Source organism: Epinephelus moara, chromosome 24 (assembly GCF_006386435.1).
Source record: "Epinephelus moara isolate mb chromosome 24, YSFRI_EMoa_1.0, whole genome shotgun sequence".
In the NCBI taxonomy this organism is placed as follows: Eukaryota; Metazoa; Chordata; class Actinopteri; order Perciformes; family Serranidae; genus Epinephelus; species Epinephelus moara.
Genome location: NC_065529.1, coordinates 28,300,551 through 28,327,083, shown reverse-complemented (window position 1 = coordinate 28,327,083; position 26,533 = coordinate 28,300,551). Strand labels below are relative to the sequence as shown.

Below are 26,533 nucleotides of genomic sequence, written 5' to 3'. Positions count from 1 at the left end.
CCAGCAGAGACAGACAGAAATGGGATTATGAAGAACCTCAGAGAGAGCAAACAGAGACAATTGTTGGCCAACTGACAGCACCTGAAGCCAAATACTTGATTTATGCACACAAGAGTCCTCTGTCAATTGCAGCTATTCACTCCAGGACCAGGCGGCCACAAATGGATAACAACACAACCCATTTAACTGCACTATGACAAAGCATTTTTCACCCATCAATAAATCATTTCATTTAGCAAATCCATGGTCTTGAAGCTGTTGCAGACACTTTGTTACACGCAGCTGAAAGCCAAACAGATCAAATCAGAGTCTTACCTCAACTAGGTGTGGAGTGGGATTGAATCCACACATGTTGCACACTTGTTGGTGGCACTGTGTGCAGGTGTTGTAGTTGGGTTGTTCTGCCGTGTTGCCGATGTTGAGGCTCGTCTTGCAGAGAGGACAACAAGCTTTGGGTTTAGAGGAGTCTGGGGGAGCGTGCTGCTGTTGCTGCTGAGCAGGGCCTCGAGGCCCCTGTTGTGCAGGCTGAGGTCCTGAGGGTTTACCCGCCCCAGGCCCCGGACCAGGAGGTCCTCCTGGTTTAGGGGCTGTTTTGGGGGGCTGTTGTTGGGGTTGAGTAGTCTCAGATATGAGAGTGCTGGCTTGGTTAAGAAGAGAAGCACCAAAGCCAAACAACTTCCCAAAAGTCTGCTCTGGAGGTGGGGGCTGTCGTGAAGGGGAGCTCCCCGCACTGCGAGTCTGGTCCTGGCGAGGGTGCTGGGGTTGGTGGGCGGGGGAGTTGCGAGACAGATCGGGCTGAGACGGGGCCTTGGCCATGCCAGGGAGAGCAACTGCCCCTGGAGGGAGCTTTGCTTGTTGCTGACCTGGGCCAGCTGGACCAGTCTGTTTGGTAGGACCAGGCGCTGGATGAGCCTGTGCTGGAGGGTGAGCCTGTGCTGGAGGGTGAGCCTGTGCTGGAGGGTGAGCCTGCGCTGGAGGGTGAGCCTGCGCTGGAGGGTGAGCCTGCGCTGGAGGGTGAGCCTGTGCTGGAGGCTGTGTCTGGGGAGGGGGATGTGTCTGGGATGCAGGCTGAGTCGAAGCATCAGGTTTAAGTTCTGGTTTGGCTGTATGAGAAGGAGAGTGTATCTGCTGCTGACTCTTGGAGCGCGGTGTTGTCATGTCCATCCCCAACGCTCTCTGCATCTGACAGTTCAGGCATAGCCACTCTTGAACCTGCAAGAAAAAGATAAAAAAGAAGACCATAAGCCATAGTATCTAATCTTATTCTTTCAGTGTGAATTAATCCCTTTCAGTCATTACTTATGACCCACTAGAAGTGTGTGGTGGTGTAGTGTTCAAGTCTGTGTTCAAGATGTTTATGGACGTGTACCCCCACAGCACTCAGGTGAGGTCAGGGCTTTATAAAAAGGTAGCGACCAGGTGCCAGACTGTAAGCAGCAGACATTGAAGAGATATAGCAACGTGAAATACCAAATGAGAGTGAATGGGATTTGCTTTTACTGTCACTTTCATTGGTGAGTGTGTTTATAACAGTAACCGACAATCCTGCACAATATACTTTTAAAGAATATTATTAAAGAGGCTTGGTCTAAGGATACAGGTGAAGCGATTTCAGATGAATTACAGGAAAGAGAGTTATAAAGAATTAAAACGTGTTCCATTAATACTGGACTCATTCAGTTTAAAGTCATTCATCGCTTGCAATTCTCCAAGGCCAAATTACACAGAATATTCTCTTCTTTGTCTGCTACATGTGACAAGTGTAAATTAGGTGTGGGGACCTTAGGTTACCTTTTCTGGTCTTGCCCCAAACTCAGGAACTTCTGCGCGGACATTTTTCAATTGTATAGTAACATATATAGCAAACAGTTAGTACCTGACTGTCTCACTGTGATACTGGTCTGGTCTGACGGAAATCTGCCTCCCCTCCTCCTCCTTGCTTTACAAAATGGCTAAATGACATGGTTTCTTGTCTACATCTGGAAGAAATTGGGTACATTCTGTCTAACTGCCTCATCAAGTTTTCTAAAATATGGGGACCTTTTATTGAACACCTCAAAAGGATGAGGAGTCAAGCTGATTAACCACATTGGACTGTACACTGTGCTTCCATTTACCAGGACACTATGTCTCCATTGGACCTTCCCTGACCACTCATGGTCTTTACCCCATGGATATTATCTCTCTGGACACATTATGAACTGGCGAATAATTTAACTGCTTTCCCTCTAGCTGGCAGTGTGTTTTCATTTATTCTATAATTTCTTATCACTATTATCATTATCACTGCTATTTTTATTCTTTCGTCGTTGTCTTTTTCTTTTTTTTCTGTCCTGAATTTCTTATGTCCATGTTTGTGTATGGACAACTCAGAAATAAAAGCTATTAAAAAAAAGAAATGTTTAGACATACTGGGAAATATGTTTCATGCTCAGTTAGATGAGTAGAAGAGTCTGTATGCTACGCCAAGCTAACCTGCAGCCTTATATTTAGCATATAAACACAAGAAAGGTACCCTCTAATGTAACTGCAAGAAAGCAAATTAATTCTCACAATAAAAAGGTTTAACTGAGATGGCTTTTATAGATAATAACACAATAAAATGAGTCAAGATATCTTAAAAAAAGAAGATTGGTTGTTTGCGTCCTCTCCCTGCATTCCCCCGGGTTTACTCGATGCTCCACTTTCTTTCCACTGTCCAAAGAGATTCAAGTAACATGAACCAAAAAGTCTAAACTGCCTATGGGTGTGAATGTGAACATGAGTGTGTTGGTCTGTTTATGTGACTGACTGGCTCCCTTCCCTTCCCCTCATCCAATGCATGCTGGGATAGCCTCCAGCCTGCTCTGAATAGGAAACATTGTGCATGGAAAATGATTGAATGAAAGAATAATTGTGAATGATGTGAAATATCTCATTGAGGAAGGATTTAAGCGTCCCCGTGCCGCTGCATGGACTTTTATTGGTAAACATCATTTACCCACAAACAAATGTGTATGAAATAAATGTGACAGCAGGGATGAACTCTGGGCCTCTTCAATAAATCATGGCTGCCCCTGATTTTGTATCTTCGCCGCCGTCTTTTCTCTGTGTCTCTTGCCTTTTTTCTTTCTCTTACTTTCCCGCTCATTGCACAACATGTTCCCTTTCTCATTAAAATCCTCCCACCATTCTCCTCTTGTTCCTCCTGCTGTTGTCATTTCCTTTATGTCTTTGCTTCTCCTATCTTCTGCTGCGTATAGGCACATAAGAAGGTGAAAGTCAGGAAGAGGCCCTGGTGATGGCACATGGCCATACGTGGTAATTGGCATCCCAGTGCTTTGACAGCTGCCACACTATTGTAGCTGTCTTGGATTCGTGGTCATTACATAATGCCTTAATGCATTATAGATGCACTCGGAGAAAGGTTGTGTGAGGGTAGGGGCTGGATTGGAGGTGTGGGGCACAAAGGGCAAGGTGGGAGGCCTGGCCGCCGGCTTTTTCTCTCTATACCTTTGGGTAAAAAAAAATCCCTTTCAACCTGTAAAGGTGGATTCATAAAGATTTTGGTTCGACTTCAGCTGACAGTTTTTAGTACTCTGGGAGCTGCTGAAGCGAGGACTGAAAATGCAGGAAGATCTCTTCACTTCTGCTGTGGAATCAAATGTCTCTGCAAGCCTGTGGCCACGGGAGACCGATTCACACAGAAGCTCACAAACAGCACACACACAAACACACAGTCTATGAGTTACTATGTATTCCACAGTTTATGTGCATAATGTGGTCCTAATAAGATTTTTGAGTATTCTTATAAGACCTGTATTTTGCAGTTTATTAGATTTGCTCAAACCGTTGCCTATGAAGTGCAATTTAATACTACAATAGTATTTCACCAACAACAAGACCACCAAATTTTACTCTATTTATATGATCCAAACTTCACAATGACTGTATAATATTACAGTGTAAACGGTTGCAGTGATCAAGCACATCATGCTGCTTAAATAATCCACTTATAGTAATCAAGGAGCCCGCTTACAACGTTCAATTTAGGTCTTTTCACACATGAGAACATGTCGATCTCGAATTACCGTCCTGCTGGTGTATGCCTCCGCCAACCAGTCAAGTTACAGTTTACATCCATGCCTAAGCAGACTCATATGTAGCCATGACACTAGACATTACTTCTGATGCTTCTGCAAAGGAGCTACAAATTCTAAAACATAGATGCTTCACACACATCTTCAACCCGACAGCACAGAAGATCAATCAGCACAGTTTCAAGATGGACACCCAAGATTAGTGTGACTAGTTCAGTATCTGACCAAATGTCTCCCCTTCTGTTCCCGAGATATGACACTGAGTAATGGCCAGGGAAGTGTTTTCTGCAGAATATTATGATGTCACAGTGGAGCTGACCTTTGACCTTTTGGATATAAATGTGCTTATAATTATACCATTCTCATATGGCTGAGCATCCTGTCTGTCTTCCCCACGTGGAGGCCTCCGACTGACATAACCACTTGCATAACATTGTTGCCAGTCACCAATACTATCTAACGTTAGCATTTATGTTATATTATAAAACTCATCAGTCATCACTGACCCCGGATAAGTTTCAAAACTCCGGGGTTGCGTTTGACTGTGCAGGTCAGGTTATGTTTAGTTTGCTTCTAATATAACATATAACGTTATATGACAACACAGCATCCAGTTGCTAATGGCCTCTGAAACATTAACGTTATCTTTCTTGTGCGTTTCCACTTACTAGTAACATTATCGCTACTATCTAACGTTAGCACTGTAACCTTATTCTAAAACTCATCAGTCATCACTGACTCCGTTTGAGTTATAAAACTCCGGGGTTGTGTTTGACTGTGCAGGGCAGGTAACGTTATGTTTAGTTATGTTCAGTAGCGTTACCTTGCTAACGCCTACATCTATCATAGACGTAATGAGGACGTAATGGAGGAGGGGGGGAGTAGGCCTTTGGAGGGAGGCGGGAGTTGTGGATGTTCAAATTTTTTGCTGTGAGAAATGCAAGAGACGGACGGATTGGAAATCTGAAAACATAATGCCTCCGGCCATAGCTGTCGCCAGCGCGGAGACATAAAAAATTCAAAACCACAGAAAGTCCAATTGTTATATTATACTCCCATGATATCTTGCCTCGCTGTAATCTGTATGTGTCCTGCTGGCTACCTGAGGCCGGTGCTGCTACGTGCACACTGAAATCATGACAGGAAACAGAAAGTAATTTTCTCTGAATGAAAACGTATTCCCCTCGAAGCTTATGATCAGGTCCACAAGGAATCTGTGGCCACAGAATTTTGACAATACCTCAAATTAAAAAAATAAAAATAAATAAAATAAAAAAATACTCAGCTAAATTCTGCAGATTTTCATTCTTGATCACAGCTGAAAACGATAAATGAAAATATGCAAATTCTGTTTCGGCCTGTTTATGACAAAAAAAGAAGTGAGATGCAAACATGGTGTTTCTCAGACTATCTTGTGTAATCTACTGTAACAGCAAGAAGCAGTCATGGCTGCCAGAGATGGAGGCAGAAGACGAATGCACACAGGTTGAAGCTGCCCTCGTCAAGTGGATTGAGACTGTCTGGTCTTGTTATGCCCCCTTGCCAATGAGAAATAAAGAAAAAAATACTACTAAATATCCACTCACAGTGATCAATTTAACCCAGACAGATGTGGTCACTGTAAGAGGTTTCCACTTCACCACTATAAAGTATTGATGATTAGTTTCAAGTGAAAGTAATACTTTAATATCTAATGGTCCTCTAAATATCTTTGGCTTTTGTATTTGTTATTGTACACTGATTACATGCTGAATCGTTCTCATGTAATAACTTGTAATTGTTGTTTTACATGTGAGGGTTTTAATTACAGAAGCTTATTGACTGCCTGAGCCTTGTTCCATGTATTATCTGTTAAAGCACTTCACACAATGTAACAGGGTAGTAGTCACTTCACAGTTTAGCTACCGTGGTATGAGTCACTGAACCTAAAGTGTAGTATTGCTCCACATATTTCCAAACGCTGACTCACTGCTGTGCTTTGACTTTGAGTTGAACAAGAAACTCTGCTTAAACAGGAACTTAACCCTGGCTGATAACACCTAATTTTGCCATGGCCTGATAATCAGACTGAACTGCCACTTCGTTTCACTTCATTACTCATTAATAATTATTCGCCATTTGAATGACTGGGAAAATCGAGATGTGGGCAATAATTCAGAAGTCTGGAACCACACTAATTTCACCAGCCTCCAGTGGAAAAAGTTCTTGATGAAGTGATATATCATGTACTTGGTGTGTTCAGTGTGCCCTGACATTACCATTAGATGTTGCTACATGTGCAATAGACCACATGTGCAACCACACTAGTATAATCAGAATACAGGCTAGGTGGTATCACCGCATTATGGTATACCAGGGTATTTAGAAATCTGGAAGGTAGGATTTCAGTTCTCTCCTCTTTCTAAATATTAAACTGATACAGAGATGCTGTATTCAGGTGATGCAGGTTACGGCACGCAGCACCAGAGGTCAGTCTCTATTGGTGGAACAGCAGCTGAGATGAGAAAGATGCCAACTGCGGGTGATGGGGATAACGTTACAGGACTATTAAAAAGCCAGTCAACAATGGCAGAGAGAGACAGTGGGGAAAACAGCATGTAGAGCCAGTATATTTTCACATCTAACTCTGTGAATTAAAGCTGGACTAGGCAATTTAATTTTGGCTTTATTGTGCAAAAATCCCATTATAAACTTTGAGCATATTGTAATTCAAGTGGTCTGAGAGAACACTAGACCTCTGCACCTCCTCTTGACTCTGCTTTCAGGCTTTAGAAATCTAGACAGTGAGGGGAGACTTTCAGAGAGAGCACGCTCCTATTGGCTGGTCTAAAAATGCAGATGAGTGTGCATCTTGCTTTGGTAAAAGTTTGATTCAATGTTGGAGAGTCCTGCAGAGAAGGTTACTATTCTAGCATTGATTACAACTGTCTACACCGCAAAGCAACAGAAAAAGGGAAGATGGACTTATTAAAAAGAGAGTCTGACAATAAACAAAATAAAACGTGTCAATAGAGAGAAATCGAGAAAATGTTGCTAGTAGTTTAGCACTCTGCTAACTGGAGCAGAAGGCTCACGGTTGTGCCTTCAAGTTCACATTTATGTAGCTAACGATAACAAGAGCCTCGAACCACAGTGTGTCCTCCACCTCACTCCCTGCTGCTATGGTACACCTCACCGTGAGGAGAGCGGGCAGCAGCTCCAGTCAAAGAATTGGACAGCCCAGACTCAACGCCGGATCAGCAAACTTTCTGTTGCTGCTGTTACACCAACCCGGGCTCACTCTAAAGTAGTCAAAATCTGGTGCTTCGTTAGTGATTTCCAGTGTCTGACACCAACAAAAAAAGCCATTCTTTTACGATGGCATGATATGCAGTTATAGTTTAATGGCGTCTCAGGGGGAAACGTGACGGAACAAAAATGAAAGTTAAGACGGCGACCACAGACTTTCATCCGGGAGGCTGTTTTTTTCGCTTCCCGTTATTGTTATTATCGTAATTATAAAGCCAAACCTTGTTCTTTTATCCTAAACCCAACCACTCATGCATGTGTTGGCAAAACGTAACCACGTGCGTTTGTTGTTGAAGGCAAAAAACATCAATTTGGGATATTGTACCGATGTAGTGGGTTTATTTTGAAGAAGCTGTATGCTGATGGTAAATTTCCTGTGAAAACGGAAGTGTATTTTGAAAAAAGACAATTCATGTAACTGGCAGAACTTGACATGCCGTCCTAGAACGTCAACAACCAACGCACCAAGGGTACCTAGCATATTGTATCTGCATCTGTATCTAAACAGAGAGGGAGAAAGAGCAGGGCAAGGAGGAGCTGAGTAAATGAGCTGCAGGCAACTTTACGATGAAAAATACGATTAAATAAATCTAGGTATGGGAAACACTTGGTTACTGTATGAAGCACATGCATATCCGGTAGTCGTCTGGTGGGAGGGGCTTAGGACAGAGAGGGGAGAGCTGCAGGATGAGGACTTCTGTCTACCCCAGGCTTTAAGGGTTTATTTGGACCAAACCAGAGTTGATGATTGTTGGAACAATGGAAAAACTAACTGGGAACGTTTTGGTGAGTTTTATTTTGTTGCTGAGTTTAAATGAATGAAGTTTTATGATGAGTTAATAAGGCAATTACAATAGTTCTGGTTCGGTGAAAAAGAGAAACTTGAATACAGAGGGTGCATGGTTGTATTTTTCTGTTTAATAACAAAAATGGGTGTAACAATATTTCTTTTCTTGACATTTCCACTTGTGGAACATGGAGAATTTGTTGCTTGAATTCCCATCTGAAACTATGGTGGGGTGGGGCGCTATAATTCTTCTACTACCAGCAGTGCAGCTTTTACAATTTTTTTAAACATAAATACTGCCATATACCGCATACCCCTGTGAAATGCCAGGGAGGTTTGAAGGCATGAAAAATAGATGCCATCAGACCCTAAAGTACAGTAACCTTTTTGGACAGCCAGACTCTTTCTCCTGCAGCCAAACCACAACTAAACCTGATGCTTGGATTCGACCTGCACCCCGACACAGACCCCTCCTCAGAGGCAGCCTCCAGCACAGGCTCACACTGCAGCACAGGTTCATCCAGCGCCTGGTGCTACCAAACAGTCTGGTCCAGCTGGCCCAGGTCAGTAACATCCAAAGCACCCTCCAGGGGCAATCGCTTAAGGCATCTTCCCAGACTGATCTGCCCTGCAGCTTTTCATTCAAAAGTGCATTGTCCACTGCTTTTAAATGTTTAGTAACCACTCCACCTGCCTTCAAGTATTTCTCAGTCTGTGTCCGAGGCACTCATTCAGTTGGTCAGTCATTCAGTAAGTCACAGGCTCAGCAGCATCTTAGCCTTGCGCCTGGCCCCCTGCCAATCCCCAGTATAAAGAGTGATAAGGCCACAGTTTTCACTGTCAATCAGGCAAGCTGAGAAGCCTGGAGCAGAGCTGAACCCTGGGGACAGTCAGAGTAATGTGGACAGTGGAATAAGCACAACACTGGAGCAAAACAACACCATCCAACACTCGACACGAGTGGGAACTCCTCTTTCCATCATTATTATTGTCCTTGGTTTTTTTTTCTTTGCAAATTACAGTTGGGATAATCATATTAAACCCATTGAGGGAAAAAAACAAACCGGAAAAACAAAGAAAGCAACTGCAGGGAGGGCGAGCAGCTATTTATCAATTTCATCGTGTCTCTGCTTGCCTCCGCCTCATCTCTCCATCTCATTCCTCTCTGCGTCCCCCTTGTTATGAGGCAATCATGTGGATCTTTATGAAATCTGATCTGTATCAGCAGAAAACAAGCGCACTGCACACTCTGTCTCCTGCCCTCCTTCTCGATCAGCTCTCTGTTGCAACCCTCCATCTTGTTCTCCTTCACCCATCTTTATTTCTCCTTCTTATCTGCATCTCTCAGATCACACCACTCCCTCTAACTCTCTTCCTCCATCTCCATCTCAAGTATACATTTTTGATGGCTCTCATCCGGCCTTGCTTTCATACATGGATCCAGTTCCTGCCTTAGCTTGCTAAACGTGCGTGTTTGTGTGTGTGTAAATGTGTTTGTGTGTGTACAATGTTATGATGCACGTCAGAGGTCATAGGCTGGAACAGGAGCCCACAGTTCTGCAAGAGCTCTGCCAACAGGATGCTCGAGCAACGTGGCTTCATGAAGAACAACGGCGTGCTGCCAGAAATAGAACCTTTTAGCAGCAAGGGCCCACAGAGACTTGGATATGGATCAAATAATGAGAGCAAAGCATGCTTGGCAACACACACACATATTTACATGTTATGCTGATTTGGCTAAGATCTGATACTCTTTACCGTATCAACTACGGCTCCAACTAACAATTATTTTTAATGATCGATTCATTTGGAGATTATTTTCTGTTCTTGCTGTAAAATGTCAGGGAAAAGTGAAAGAACACACCTAACACAATCACAGTTTCCTGAAGCCCAACCTGACCTTAGCTTATCTTCTTTTGTTCAAACAAAAGACCAAAACTCAAAGATATTCAGGTAATTATCAAAGAAAAGCAACATTTTTTTACATTTAATAAACTGTAACTAGAAAAATCAAGACATTTATGCTTAGTATATGAATGAATAATTGATCATCGAAACAGCTGGCAATTAATTTTCTGTCAACTCACTAATCAATTCAACTCTAATATCAACTAAAATGGGTGCAATAGTAGAATCATCTTGAATTCCTATGAAGCTCAACATTACTGATAGTAAGAACTGTAGAGATGTGCAGAGCTAAGTCCTACAACGCAGAAATCAGTTAGCATTTTTGTACTTTCGGTTCCCTCATCTCGAAGTCAGTGGTTTTTTTGTACCTTAACCCTAACCCTGAAATAAGGTCTGTGGGTAACACAAGCTTAAAAGGCTTTCACGTTTTGTTCTACAAAATAAAATGCGTCAGTAAATATCCCTCTTGTGGATTTTGAAGCTTTCATGTCTTAAAAAAGGTGGTTGTTAACAAGTCGCGAAATGAGACTACAGAACTCACGTCGACCACAGCTTCAAAACCTTGCTGTGGTGGTGACTGCGACCGTGTTGTAGTTTGTTCACATTAGCTTTTTATGTCTGGCAATTTTAGTTAGGCTTTAAAAGGGTAGGGTTAGGGTTAGGGTTAGGTAAAAAGTGGTATACATTTGTGAAGATTATTTTCCTGAACAAAACAAAACAAAATCCAATGGAAATATCCTACAGGCTTGTTGTTGAGGGAACCGGGGCAGCGCTAACTTCGGTGTTGGCCCACAAAAAAATCTCATCCCAGCACCACTCTTTAAGGGTCAGTGTCTTAATCAGAAGTGGAATTTGAGGAATTCTGAGCAAACACATTTTATCCACGTTGATGTTAAGGCTGAAGTTCAAACGTTTTTTTGTTGTTGTTTTTTTAACAAAAGTAGAGATTGAAACATTTACAATTGCATGGCAGCTGAAGAAAACCCTATGTGCTCATGAAGATCACGAAATATGATCAAGAGCTGCAGTTTCCAAGGTCAAGATCTCATCATGAATTTATCAAATCTGATGCATTACCAGAGTTTATACTGGCTAAAAGTATAGAGCAACTAAAATACTAAAATGCTTAGAGGCCTCTTTCACAGAATACAATGTGGCTGCTTCAGTTTTAGGATCCTGGTATCGTGCATGCTGGCTTACTGTCACACTGTCATACTTTATAACAAAAATTAAAGATAGACTTTGCAGGACTTTCCTAAAAAACAATGACTCAGACTTATACAGAAGTAATCTCTCTCAAACATCACTATGACCTGCTAGAAGTGTGAGGTGGTGGATTTTTCTGCAGAGACTCTGCCGTCTACCTGCATTTTCTTATATTCTGTGTTTAGGACATTTATGGGCGTGTATCCCCACAGCGCTCAGGTGATGTCAGGACTTTATAAAAAGGTAGCGACCAGGTGCCAGACCGTAAGCAGCAGGTATCCAAGAGACACTGCAAATATAGCAAGGCAAGGCGCCAAACAAAACTGAGTCTGGGGCTGGCTTTTACTTTCATTTCTGCTGGTGAGCATATGTACAAACAGTAACACATGCAGAGTATACCTTTAATGTTAGAGTCTGCACTGACAGAATTCTGCCGACACCTTCACAGATTTTCCTCAGGTTAAAATAAAAAGGAAAAGGTATCTTAAAGGAATATTGTTTATCACATTACAAGTAAAAACAGCATATTTTCATTCTGGATCACTGCTGAAAACTGGAAAATAAAAACGACCAATTTAGTTTGGGTCTAGTTTTATGCAACACCTGTGCCTTTCCTACTATGACTAGTCTGCTATGAAAAAGGCCTACTACTAGTAACATCAACTATCCTTCAGAATGTAGATTAACTCCTCATACTCAAGGGCATTTTATTGCTAATTCTTGTATGTATTTAGTTTGGTAACATTTTAAATGCAGTCTTGTTAACCCTAACAGAGGGATTTTGCTACCTTTCCTTATAGGCCCATTAAATCTGTAGTTTTTTAACTGCATACACTTTAGGGATATTTACAGAGTTTGAGCTTTAGACAGAAAAACTGCATTGTGTGTATTTTTTAACTGATCATAATTAAAAAATATCAGTGAGTTAACTCCCATGTCACAGCATCAGAAAACGTCAACGCAGATGTAGACGAGTCACTCCGTGCATTACAGTAAAATGCCTGTCAATTAATTAATCTGATGGCACATTTCAAATCTGTATTTTGATATTTGATGGTGGGGCACAACCCTTGTTTACACGTGGATCACAGATTGTAGCTTTAAGTAAAAGATTTGAGTATTTTTCCAGCACAGACCCGAACAACATCCCTGTGACCACAGGATGATCCTAAAAGTGTGAAGAGCAAAAGAAAACAGTAATGACAGCTGAGGAGAGAGGTAGAAGGCATCTTTACACACATACACACACACACACACACACACACACACACACAGGCACACACACACACACACACACGCACGCACTCGCACTCACACATGTTAGAAGATGTAAGACTGCATACATCACACAGGTGCACAGAGTTACCCACTTTCTCTTCTCCGGTTTGCGTTTGTTGAAAGGAGTGAGACATCATGCGCTCCATCATTCCCCAGGAAAGCTGGGTAAAGAACACGCTCCGAGACAGAATCAAACTTCAACTGAACAAGAACGCAGACAAAGGAGGAAGCTCTGTCTCGGGGATCACAATGCGGTATCACCATGCAGTACGTACAGCAGCTGAGCACTGCAGTTTGGGGATCAGGATGCTTGGAATGCAGCGGTTTATCAATTCCTTGCAAATTGGGCCAAAAGACATTGAAATTCCTCCCAGTGCCTCTCTCTTTCTCTCCCCCTCTCCCTCTCCTTCTCCCTGTCAATTTGTCTCTTTCTGCTTCTGCTCACCCAGTCAGTGCTACAAACAACTACACAAGTACAATCTCAATAAAGCACATCTGGTTTACTCGTAAACACTGCTGAGCAGGGAGCGACGTTCATAAAAAGAAAGTAAGACCAGAAGGAATTATGAGTGGTTGTGGGAAAACCACTGTTCAATTTCTATTCATGCTGTTTGTTAAGTGCATAGAAATAGTTGAGTGTCTTCAGCAGGAGTGCTGGTGCAGTGTCGGGCTCAGCGGGGAGCCGCAGTTTTACTGAGGATGCTGGAACGTAGTGCAGAGCGGTAGTGTTTAGCATTATATCTTGATATATAGTACAGGAGATGGACACAATGTAATGAACACCTGGTGTGATGTCGCTGCAAAAGATCTGCTGCTACCTTTGTGAAGCTTTTAATACTCGATTTTGTGTTGAGACTGTGACACAGATTCTGCTCTGCTGTTGCTCTGCTCTGCAATTTCTGCTGTGGTTAACTAGAAGTGTAGCTTTGTAAAGTATTGTGTTCATTTCACAATAATGACCTGCTCGCTGTACATTAACCCACTTATTACACAGCTTCTTACTAAAGAAATCAATAATTTGGCATTAAGTATTAATTTAAAAATGATTTTATTGATTAAAAATTGATTTTATTGCTTGCTAAGCATCTATGATCAGGCAACGTGATCTCACCCCTACTCCGGGGGCAGCGTTTTCCGTCGTATCTTGACACAGGAGGTTGACAGATCTTGATGCAGAAGGGGTCGCGGTGAGTCACTTGAGTCGACTCATGTGACTTAGAAGGAGTCCGCAACTAGTTTTAGGCAACAAAACCACCTGGTTAGGGTTAGGAAAAGACTGTGGTTGATGGCCACAGTCTGTTTTTCAGAAAAATGCCATAAGTGACCAGTCAGACTCAAGTAGACAACAAAGCTGTGTTCTAACTTATATCGCAGCGGTGCCTGGATAGTGTGACATGTGTGGTTGTGCTGCTGCTGTGGTCCTGCCAGATGCCTCCTGCTGCTGCTGTTATCATTAGTCATACTTCTACTGTTATTATATACAAATGATTATTGTCACATATGTATACTATCAGATATTAATATTTACTTTCAACATCTTGTACCACAATAGCCAGAATTATACTCTCTGTCTCTGTCTCTCTTTCTGTCTCATTGTGTCATACAGATTACTGTTAATGTATTATGTTGATCTGTTCTGTACGACATCTATTGCACGTCTGTCCGTCCTGGAAGAGGGATCCCTCCTCAGTTGCTCTTCCTGAGGTTTCTACCGTTTTTTTTCCCCGTTAAAGGGTTTTTTGGGGAGTTTTTCCTTATCCGCTGTGAGGGTCATAAGGACAGAGGGATGTCATATGCTGTAAAGCCCTGTGAGGCAAATTATGATTTGTGATATTGGGCTTTATAAATAAAATTGATTGATTGATTGATTGATTGATTGATTCTAATGTTGGATAAAAGATAACAAAATAGTAATTACACACCACCACAAATTGTAAATATTAACATCACCATGTTTGTGTGACCCAGTCTCAATAACAAAAACTGAATTCATAAGCGTTAGGAGAGTGCTATTAAAGGTAGTTTTGTATTGTATTGCATTAGATTGTGTTTTTGTTCACCTATTATACAGGATATTGTTTTTGTGGTCTGATCAGAATAAATAAAGTAAAAGAAAATGCTGCATAGTGCAGTCCTAATTGTCTGTGGAATTTTCAAGAGTGTAGGAAGCCTACAAAGGAGTGAAATAAGTGTGTGACATAAAAGAATAAAGATGCTTTAAATGCCTAGTGCAAAAGCTCGTCCCAACCTGAAGCACTGGCAGAATAAAGAGACACAAATCACTTCAATACATCTCACAAGGTGCAAAAGTGATACTGCTGTGTTGATATACAAGTAATGTGTGCCATATACAGTTAGGTAGGTTAATTTATTGCTGCAATCGAAATAACAAATCACCGTCTTGAGCTTTCAGTGTGTTTACCCTGTCGTATTGTGTTACAGGAGCGAGGTTAGAAAAATCGACCAAAAAGAAAACAGCACCATCTAAATCCAAACAGACTAACAAAATGCGATGATTCCCATTATCCTCTTTGCTGGAGAGCACAGCCAAACTGACTACAGCAAGCTGGGACTTTAAATGATAAAGTAAAAAAGTGAGTTACAGGGTAATAATAATCAAACCAGTGTCCCAGATTTAGTCTCTGGCAGTTCTCATTGCAAAATATTTTGGTATATGCAAAATTCAGCATGTACTGTCTCAGCTGGATTCCTGACCCAGTTCATACTGTTTGTCCACTTAAAGCCCCAGTCTGTGATTACAGCCTGGTGCACTGTGTGAGACGCTGTCGCCCAAACACTGACATTGTCTGCATGGGGATTTAGTAAACTGAACATGCGGCACATGCTCAGTGGGAAGTTTTCTGTCTCACATTTGCAGTAAATAGGATTAGAGATTTCTAAAAACATTTTTTAATTTTTTAATTTTTAATCTTTAAGAAGACTGTTCAGGGTGTGGACAATATATAAATGTCATCAGAGTTTAGATGATCAAACCTTTTAATCTGAACTCTAAACTATTTGTGTTCTATCTATATCATATTTAGAGCCGACTCAGAAATATGCATGTGGAATTGGATTTGCCTGTTCAAAACAAATATCCTACTATTCGATCCTTTTTTATCCATATTTAGTTTTAGAGGAACAGGATTTGGCGGGATGTTCAAGATGACAGTGACATCCACATAATGTATTAAACAATCCAAATTAGCCCTCTGAGCTAATTTGTGCTAACTACGCTAATGATGGACTGGAAATCTGCAACATTTTTGTGCCGACACTAGATATCAAACAAAAGCCAATGACTGTATCGTGTTAAGTTGCTTTGACCTGTAAATTCACTGCCTCTAAGCAGAAGGCAAAAGACAGTTATCTCAGAACCTGACCGGGCAAAGCCTCTCCCTCTCTCAGACTCACCCTGGGTCTGGATCTGCAGCTGCTTGTGCAGCAGAGCAGCGTGAAGGCGCAGAGCACTCACTCTGCAGCTACATCTGGGGAAGGAAACGTCCCCATGAGTACACTGACTCAAAAAAAAAAGACTGCTCGACTTGAAGAATCTCAGTTGACTGAGGGGTCTGTGCCGTGATAACAAACAATAACTATCTGAATGTTAAATGCACATACTGTATCATACATGTCATAGAGGAAAGCAGCTTTAATTTCTTCTGTAGTGGGTCAGCCTCAGTTGCTAACTCAGCAAATGACACACACACAGCCAGGCTCTTGTTGGTGGGAAACCAAGAATGAGACTACAGCTCACTTTGTCCTCACAAATAATTAAACAGCTAATTTTTCTACAAAACCTTTGATGAATAGCAGTTGGTCTGATAAACAAAATTATTAAACTCACTCATTAATTTTTTCAACATCTCTCAGCACACACAAGGCAGAAGAGAGATAGACTCCTTGACCCCAAAGAAACGAAAATATACAACCCGAACTATTTCCAGATATGAAACATTTCAACTTGCTATGAGGGTGAAATCTTTACATTCAATGTCACATACAGTATATCAGTCATAGCCACCCACGCTGTCTTTCACTAACATTTACCTTCAACACATGTGAAGCTCAAGACATATTATTAAGAGATCGATAAAACAACCATTATTGTCTTCCACTTTGCCTGCTCTGAATGCCATTGAATCTCATGTGCCACATAATGCAAAGTTAGAGGGGGATTAGAGATGTCTGATGCTAAATATCTGAATTAATTCGAGGGGATTAGGAACCAGGCTCTGGCTCCCTCGAGGTATAATGGACTTATCCTTCAATGATATGACCGCATCATTTTAGTTCATATTTATTTCTTATTTATTTTCCACTTATTATTTGTAGGCTCTCTCTTTTAGAAACATCAGACCATGGATAATGTTGGAATCTAAATGTGGTCACTTACATAAACAATATGCATGCTATAAAACAACTTAAGGAGCGTTCACTTTGAGCCAAGCAGTAAACTCTTGGAGAGTTTAGAAGTTAAAGTTCAAACTAAGATCAATAATGTACCTTAGACACTCACAACCTACAAAGTTGCCTTGAAGAACACTTTGAAAACATAACAGGATGTTTACTTATGACACTGTGAACAGCTTGTTCTCCCAGGTTGGTGCTACTGTAGCAGCTTGAGAAAATCAATTTTGGGCCTCGGGATTAGAACCTGTCCAACATTAAACTCCAAGTCAGCTAAAGCACCTCTGACTCTATCTGAGAAACTTAGAGGTGTCTTACTATAACTGTACATCCCATAGCTGTCCATGTACAGAGAGGAGCAGGTTGAAACATTTGATTCACTGACCAACAGAGTGACTCATAGCAGCTGTCACTAACGACTTGCACAATGTGGAGTGATGTATTCTACAAACCGCACGTCTTTCATCTTTCCTTCAACCTTAGTGATCACAGTGCTTTTTCACCCTTAAAGGTAAACTACACCAATTTTAAAAGTTCACAGATGTTATTCCTATGGTCTAAGACTAGGGACGATTAATCAACCATCCATTAGTCAGTCAATAAAAAGTTATCGAACACGTGAAATTTAATAAATTAAATAACCTCCTGAGACCCTTGGTTCTCTTATGAGGACATTATATTTTGGGTTCCCTGCACCTTATACTTCATTCTGCTTGACTTAGACCTGTTGTCCTCGTTCATGGACACTTTTAGTGCCATCTAGTGGTAGTGAGACCACAATACACTAATCCATGTAAAAACAAGATGGCAGCCATCTCTGCCAAGTCAGTCCGCAGCCGATCCCGACATAGCAGTGGACAAGGTCCAAAACCTGATCAGGTGTTATGGCTGAAACTTGTTTATTTATGATCAACAATGTTTGTAGTTTGATATGACATATTATACAACAGTTAGTTCCGGCCCTGCAATCTGATTGGTCGAGAGACAGTAAAACCGTGACGATATTGGAGTACAACATCACGGTTATTTCACTGTGTATGTATCACTCCGCCTCACAGCTGATTGCAATCAACAATCAAATCAAAACTGACGGTTAGTGTCAGTTAGGTCAGCAGTTGCGTCGTAGGCTAATTAATTCATCCACTGTCAAACAGCCCAAAATATGGATTTATTTCCTAAAATAAGTTTTGAATTGAACTATGAATGGTCATCAGAGGAAGATGAGGGAGAGGAGAAGCTGAATCCATCTGAGCACACATCCAGGTTTGTCAGTGTTTCATCAGCAGAGCTCAATGACTTGGAGAAAAGCAACATACTGTCAGATCAGAAGGCAGAGTCGGCTCTGCCTGTGAAGCGACAGTCCACCATGCAGTCATCAGAGACTTATTTCACCGGCTGCACAATTAATGGAAATGTGCAGATAAATGTGTATAAAGAGTAAGTGCCTGGCGCACCATGTCTGCGTTACATAGCAACGGTGACAGCGGAGTCCTGAGGGAACTATATTTGTTGGCGGAAGACAAATAAAATGCTTAAATTATCTATTTTGTCCTCATTTTTCAACATTTCTTAATCAGCCTTGCTTATTTAACTGTTGAACTGTTGTATAAAAGCAATATCACACTCGAGCTTGTGATGTTATACTCGTATATTGTCACGGCTGTGATTCGGTCACAGGCACGAGGCCACAGGCCGAGTGCCGAAGACAATCACAGTCGTGACAATATACGAGTATAACATCACTCCCTCTTGTGTGATATTGCTTAATTTTATCAATAGTAAGAAGGTAAGACACTATTAATCAGGAAGTACTCGTCTTAGGACATTAGGAATTTATTGTCGTCTCATTTGAGGACATTGGGACTTAATCATCGACTTGTTTGAGGATGTTACAAAACGAGTTACAAGAAGAGTTACAAAGTTACATTCTAGCTATCAGCAGAATGGTGTATTTCAATTTGCAAACAAAGGGCGCAATGTAACTATTTTAAGGCAGCTATCTTGTGGCCTGGAAGAAGAGCATGGCAGCAACACTGAAAAATGAAGCGGGCAAAGGGAAGCATTATTCAGTTATGTGTTTCATATCTCTAGGCCTCTACATCTTCATATTTTTCATAGGCTATGCAATGCTGTCAGAGAATATGCAATATGTTGCTTTGAGGTTTGATCAAGGAAAAAAAGCAGTTTGGTATAAGCAAAGTTTTTACATATTTTTAAAATCAATTAATTGATTGCTTATGTTACCAATGATCAATTAAGGAGTGTTAACAATTTGCAACCCCATTTAAGACAGTTCAAAAATACTGGTAAACATGAGCAACTCTACCTAATCCAAACACTAGAGTGCTTAAACTAGACTTTGTGATATCATAGGGTATAAAGTCTGCAGCTGCTCCACAGACAATGAATTGGGAGGGATGTTCTCGATGACACTGAGAGCACCCAGGGGAATGTTCTGAGTATAAAGGTACATTTTCTGTTTCAGAACTGAAAACACTACAATAAAATGAAGCTTCTTTGAGTATAAAAAAGAAAACAAACATTCTGTGGAGCCACAAAAAAATCAGGCTCCCATGCTTTGTCTATGGAGCAGCTTCAAACGTTATACCCTATGACATCAGAAGTTTGAGACTTCCTTCTCTGGTTTCTGGCTTTGACAGAAAGTAGCTCATGTTCACAAATATTGACTGAACTTTCCTCGGCCATGGAAATAACATATTGGAATTCTTAATTAAGGTGGTTCCCCTTTAAGTTAGTTACTTCACTTTTTACAGTTGGCTATGCACCAAGCTAACTGCAAAAAGTGAATTGTTAATAGTAAATAGTATTTTAACCAAGTCAGGGTCCTAGGAAACTGTTAGCAACGTTAGCTAGCTATTCAATGTAGCATCATAGTTAGCCTGATTTTCAGAGCTTAGCCAACATTAGGTCCAAACGGCTTTTTTTTTTTTTTTCAGCATAGATATATAGCCTATTTCTTCGTTTTTTTTACACTGGGTGCTTGGAAGAGCTGCCAAAAATTAAAGTGACTACTGGCGTACACCATCTTGTGAAAGCTAGCAGTAATGCTACGTAGAGCTGACCACCCTCCTGATAACCTTGACGAGGCTAGCTAACCTCGCTATTTACAATAAACGATAAAAAAAATGAAGTATCTAAATGATGAATAAGGTATCACAATGGTTGGAGGCAAACGTAACACAACTGTAGAGTTGAGGAGAAGTGAAAAGACATGCAGTTCGTACAACATACGTTACACTATATTGTAAGAGAAGAGAACACCCTCTTTTAGAAAAAAGACTGCTGGTGGAAAACAGTTTATGGACTACACTCAAAGTTTCTAATTTACCCATAAAGGACAAAGTTGTTAACACAACACTGACATCACCATGTAAAGTTGTTGTGGCCAATGTGTTAGCAAACTGTAGACTATTAGTTTTTAGCTTTGTTTTGGTCTCCACTAACTCCTGAGGGAAATCTGTCTTCACTGTGTTCCCCTAGCTAGTCTCTAACGGAGGTTGTCCACCGTTTGGTGCTGGGCAGGCAGAGTACGGTGGGTTTATCTGCTGTTTTACGCTGCAAGCTGCCTGCTGTAACTGTAAATGGGGAGCAACTGGACCAAAACACTGAAAGGGCTCTATGCAAAATTCAGACCATATGAATTGTCTGGACACGATTCTCATCATGGAGTTGGCGCAGCTAGCAGCTAAAGGGCTCCATAAACAGTGCTAAACAATAGCAACAGTGCTGACAGAGCTAATGGTGTTAACCAGAGGGGAACCAGATGGAAACCGAAGGATGGTCACTTTCTTTCCGTGACGCCACCATCCCCATATCAGCAGTAACCCCCATATGAGCCTGTGCACAGCGGTGACAATGAGCTAGGAGTGGGATACACACATGCACGAACATGCACACACGCCTGGACTGGCTTACCACAACAAACCACAGAGAAGCTCAGATTACACACACAGAGGTAGCGTGACTTCATTGTCTGCTCAGGATGCCATTAATCCATTTAACTTTACAAAGCAAATAGTGGTTTATTGCTATATTAATGTTCTAAATGTCGTATATAGTAGCTTTAAAGTTAAGCCATTAAACCATAAAAATGAGCTGAAGGATGCTTAAATGCTCCGTAGAGCTGAGGGAAACTGCAGAGTGGGATGAGAATTATCTGGATTCATCACCATGAGCGAACCCTTTGACATATAAAAAGTCATGTGATCCATTGTTAATATAAAATGATTGATAAGTGCAGCTTTAAATTGGAAAATATTACTATGTTTCTAGATAAAAGTATCCACGCTAATGAAATATTGAGTTATGTAATCTTAGTTTGAAATTCTAAAATATAAAATACTTTTTTTGGAGGTAAAATAGATGCCACATTTCATGGTTTTGCTGCCAAATATATCTAGCGCAAGTGTCAGCTGTGGCCACCTACCTGATATATTTTGATCGGGGAGGAGGAGATATAAAGAGTGCCTCTGCAGTCTCTTGTGTGGGAGCATTTGTTAAAACTGTTCCTCAGCGTGTGGGATTGTTGGTTAAGAGAAAAAGAAGCACTTCCAAGGCACTCTTCAAACAAAAGTATTAAGAAGTCATCATTTCATGACTTGTTCAAAGAGTGTTTCAAATCCATCTCCAGAGTGTTTTGGCAATGCTGATACCTTCATCCTGCAGACGCACACCAAACTGCATACAGAAAAGGTTTTGTTTTCAAAAGTGCCCCAGAATTATTTTTTTGATTTATCTCTGTATTTTGTATTATTGTACTGCTGCGCTCTGAGCTGAATCAATGTAGTGTTGCATAGCGTTAGTATGAGCACTCTGACTATTATGGTTAATTTATGATGATGCTTTTCTCTGCCTGTTCTGTCTCCCTCATCTACTGAACAGCTCCCTCACACAGCTCCCTCACACAGCTCTCTCTCTCTCTCTTTCTTTCAGCTGTGGCTTCTCAGGACCGGGCCATCGTTGCAGACAGAAGGAGGGTAGGATCTATAAATAGAAATTGGACCAATTATAAAGCAGATGTTCCCCTGTATGATGGTGGGAGAACACTGTCGGTGGGGAGTATCTGTGGTACTTTCACTATCTCTCTAAGCTCTTGTTCTCTGTTGTTTTATTCTCTGTCTCCGAGTCTGTCTATGACCGTCTTGTTTCTCTGACTCCATCTGCCTTCTTCCTTCCATCTTTCATCACAATGTTTTTAATCGAACAACGCCTTCATATCTATTTTTTCAAGCGATATTTTTTTTTATCTTGCTGTTGTCTACGTCACGCTCACATGTACGTCTAAGCTCAGGTGTATGACTGCTTGCATGTTCTCAGCCAACATTTCTAAATAAACCTCATCGTCTCAGCTTGATTGACAGCCCAGTAACAGACTGTGGCATATAACACCCATTTGTTGCTTGCTGTTTACGTCTCTCTCTAAATTGCATTCCCATCACCAGGTTGTTTAACACAGCTCCGAGTTGTATTTCACCATTTTCTATCATTTCTATCACAACCCTACATGAACGGGGACCGTCTTCATGAGACATACAACTGATAAGGCGGCTTCCTGCTAGATGTTTAAAAAAAAACCTGCTCTAATTTATACTTTTGATGCCAGGCTCGAGATACCATTTGGGACTTTGTGGTGAATAAGCATAATCTAAAATATCCAAATATGGAATCGCCCTTGGTTATCAACACTTTAATCAGCACTGCCATCTTTCTGTAATTTGAGGGGAAATCCTCTTCAATAACAGATTTTGCTCATATTATCCCTGTAATCCGGGACCGTTCAATCAGTGTCTGGAAACTATTTGTCAACAGAAGCTCATCTCTGACAAAGAGGGACGTAAACTCGGACTAAACATGTGTTGGCATCAGGAGGCAATCCTGGAACTGCACTAAAGTAACAATCTGGAAGATCTTTATTTAAATAAATGTCTGTTAAGTCACTATAATGAGCCTATGGCCCACTGATAAAGGCCCTTGTATTTGCAGTATCACGAGCTGGGTGTCTGTGACGAAATTCTCATAGAAAATCAAAAGCCGCACAGAATTACGCCTGGGCCACACTGCCTATGTGAGCAATACGTGATTGCTACACCACTGAATTGCTGTGGCTTGCACGTGTGCGGTGTTCACACAGACAACATTGTTGCTGTGGCGCTGCTGCAGAGCTGCCTGCTGTCATAACTACTGTATTTCTACAATTAAAAGCTGATACTATTTATGAAGCCATGCAAGCCACTGCACTTTCAACAACACGGCACTACAAGCAATAAAAAGCCTTATGTTAACAAATTAAGGTATTCTGTCTGCATTTTGTCAGAGGGCTTTTATTTTGAAACAGAAACAGAAAGAGTTCAGTTAAAAAAAAAAGTTTTTATATTTTTTCCTGTCTGTGAGTGATGTGGACATTGAAACTGTAGTGAAAGGTAGTACAATGTCAATATGATTATCAAAAGACCATTTGCAATGTATATTCTTTAAGATAATCACGCTTATCATGCGAAAACAATACACAAGCCTCCGATTCTCTTGATGTCCCGCAGCTGAGCAGCAGTCGAGCCTCACCTGAGCAGCGCTGCTCACATGGGCATTTTGGCTGCTGTAACTTGCTGACACGGGCACAGAAAAAAAAAAAAAAAAAAAAAGAGGTTCCACAATGTACACGCGCTGCTCACATAGGCAGTGTGGCCCAGGCGTTGATGACACGTTTTCCATCACCCAGCAAAGGTTGGTCTGTCAGAGATGGTAGTGGTTTTGTTTTTTTTTCCTGGACTTTGCTAGCATTGTGAGTAAATGATTAGTATGGCCGAACAAACAAACAGCAGTGACTAGAGATGATAAAAAACTTGTGCTAACTTACTGACGTCACACAGGCAACATTGTTTAGATCTCTGGGAAGTGAGACGCAAAAACACACCCGCAATTACTGCTTATCGTCATAGGTGTTGCTAAAGAGAACGACACAAAGATCTTTGAGATTGTAACTTTCAGTGAGATACTGATTTTAATAAAAAATGCCACGGATGACCTGGAACTAGTCCAGCCTAGTCAGACAAGCATGAACTGATGAAGCCTCTTGGATAAGAGGTGAAACGTCTTCTAAGACAAAACCAAGTCCAGTTGCGTTCGATTCAATTGCCTTGAGATGACAACTGTATGGGGGTGAATTATGATATAACTCATCTGTTTACATATATGAAAATTATGCATCACTAAGGGCTTGGCCGCTTTGAGTGACAGGTGAATGCCGTCCATTGACAAGTTGCTACCACAGCTGCAACATTGCTTGAGTAATGCAAGAATGGTGTAACCCAGATTATACCCAGTGTACAGGTGTAGCTGTAGCTGTCACTATTTAAGTGTGTTTTCAGCTTGTGATGTTAATGGTAACATTTTGGTCGCCTAAAAAAAGTATTGTTCAGCATTAGATTGTACTAAAAGACCCACTAAGAAATAAGATATTCAGTTTTTCCAGTAAGTTACATCTAGCTTCAGTGGTTTAAAGCCTGTTTTTTTACTAGCAAATACTAGCATTAGCATTAGTATTATCACTGTTAACAATAGCTGTAAAGGCATTGTACTAACCAAGACAGCAGCTAGCATATGGGTAATCTCCACCCTCTCTTCCAAATCATGTCACTCCTTCCTCCAAAAATCCAAAATGCCAAACTCGAAGCTTCAAGACAGGGGTCCACAAACCAATAGGTGACATCACGGTGGCTACGTCCATTTTCTTATACAGTCTATGGTTAAAACACCAGATTTACGAGTCTGTCTACACTTCATTACAAGTAGCCTGTAACATTATCTGCCCCTGTTTCAGAGGAACTTTTCACTTCGACCTCCTTGGCATGGCTGTCCTTTTCTCCAGGTCTGTCCTCGCCATCACTGTAATCGTAATTCCAGTCGTCGTTGTCTTCAGCATTATCATCACCTTGATCGGCAACAACGTGGCCATCATCAATTTCACTGATGAGTGATAAGGCTGTGTTAGATCTGCTGCGGTGAGGCAAAAGCCCAATCCATGCTAAGTAGGTTAGGGGGGTAAATCTTCAGGTCTCCAGAGGCTGAGCGCTTCCCCTCAGTGCCTCTCTCCCTGTCAGCATCTGACAAGCTCACCAAGGCTGAGCTGAAAAATACTCATAACATCCACTTCCGTGGTTCTCTTTACTGCCATGCTCTCCTTCACTCCCTGCCATGATCTATTCTTTACTGTCTGTCTCCACTTTGGTCCACGCACTGGCATTTCTTTCTAGTCCTTCCATCTCCCACGACTTCCTCTTTCCAACTTTTGCAGAGTCTCCCTCCTTATACACACAAGCATGCACTCAAGTGTGTATTCAAGCATACACACATGCTGGAGAATACATCCACATGCATGCATCTTTAGTTTAAAAAGCAAAACATTTACTCCCTGGATCCTAGTATTTATTCAGCCTACATTTGCTCTGATAGCCTGTAGGCCAGCTTAACTGTCATTGCATCTTGGCTGCAATTTGCAACATGACTCACTGGAGTTGATGTGAAACTTTATGACAGATGACACAGCCACACTTGACTCACAGTAACAGTGAGGCATAGACTAATTCAAATTAGGCAAGTGATTTATTTTGGGATGAAGGCAATAGGCTTTCTCAGCTACCTGTTAACAGTGATGACTGTTTAGATGCATGCGAAGGATTGTGAATGATGGGGAGATGTGCTGCGCTCAGCTGTGTTATAAAAAGCTTTGTTTGGGAGAGGCTGTGGGCATGATTTGGATGCTCACTAGTGCCTGTCAGAAAGGATAGCTTTGTCCAAGTGTTGTGTGTGTTTACTATGAACATCAGCTATAAAAGAACTTGCTCAAGATAAGGGCCTATAATTCGTAACAGCTAATAGGAAGTGACCAATATGTTACTGGGCACAGAATTGTGATAACCAGGTCTTTGGGGATGAAAGATCAAGAGCTCACCAGATCATTAAACACTTCATCAATCAAGGCGAACAATGGCTAGAGCTGGGAAGTTCACAGCTCTCAATCAGTGTGCAAGTAATTCACATCCTCACTCTGTTTCAGTTGGTGCGATTCAGCCTGCGAGCCAGTCACAGCCAACTTGACAACAATAGTCATCAACGGCATTACTCACAAATGTCAATGAGAAATAATTATCACAGCACAAATTAAACCAAAAATGAAGCACCTGAATCACCCACTTTGATTAACATTTTAAACAGTACACTCGCTGTAGACCATGTATCCCCGTCGATATGAATTATTAAGATGCTGCATATGTAAGGTATGCAGTGATGTCATTTCTTCACATACCACCCCCCTCACCACCACCTGCTAAGCAAATGAAAAATTAAATACTGTAAGAACAGAAGAGCGATCTGTAGGATGTGCCAGAAAGCTAATCTACATATATGACTGATATGTGTTCAGTGGTGCAATGTAACCAAGTACATTTACTCAAGTACTGTATCTAAGTGCATCCACTAGAGCTGCAACAACTAACTGATCAGTTCAGTCAGACAACTTGTGTGTTTATTTCAACTGCAGAACATAGTTAGAATTTGGCGT

At 41.3% G+C, this 26,533-nt stretch overlaps 1 protein-coding gene across 2 annotated transcripts in view; it reads right to left on the bottom strand.

Annotated features, from left to right (window-relative positions):
• bsnb (bassoon (presynaptic cytomatrix protein) b) overlaps positions 1-26,533 on the bottom strand; it is a 106,511-nt gene that overhangs the window by 67,229 nt on the left and 12,749 nt on the right. For both annotated transcript variants that reach the window (XM_050038855.1, XM_050038856.1), the window contains exon 3: positions 316-1,212. In XM_050038855.1, the coding sequence (XP_049894812.1) occupies positions 316-1,212 (897 nt within the window). The remainder of the gene's footprint in view (positions 1-315; positions 1,213-26,533) is intronic.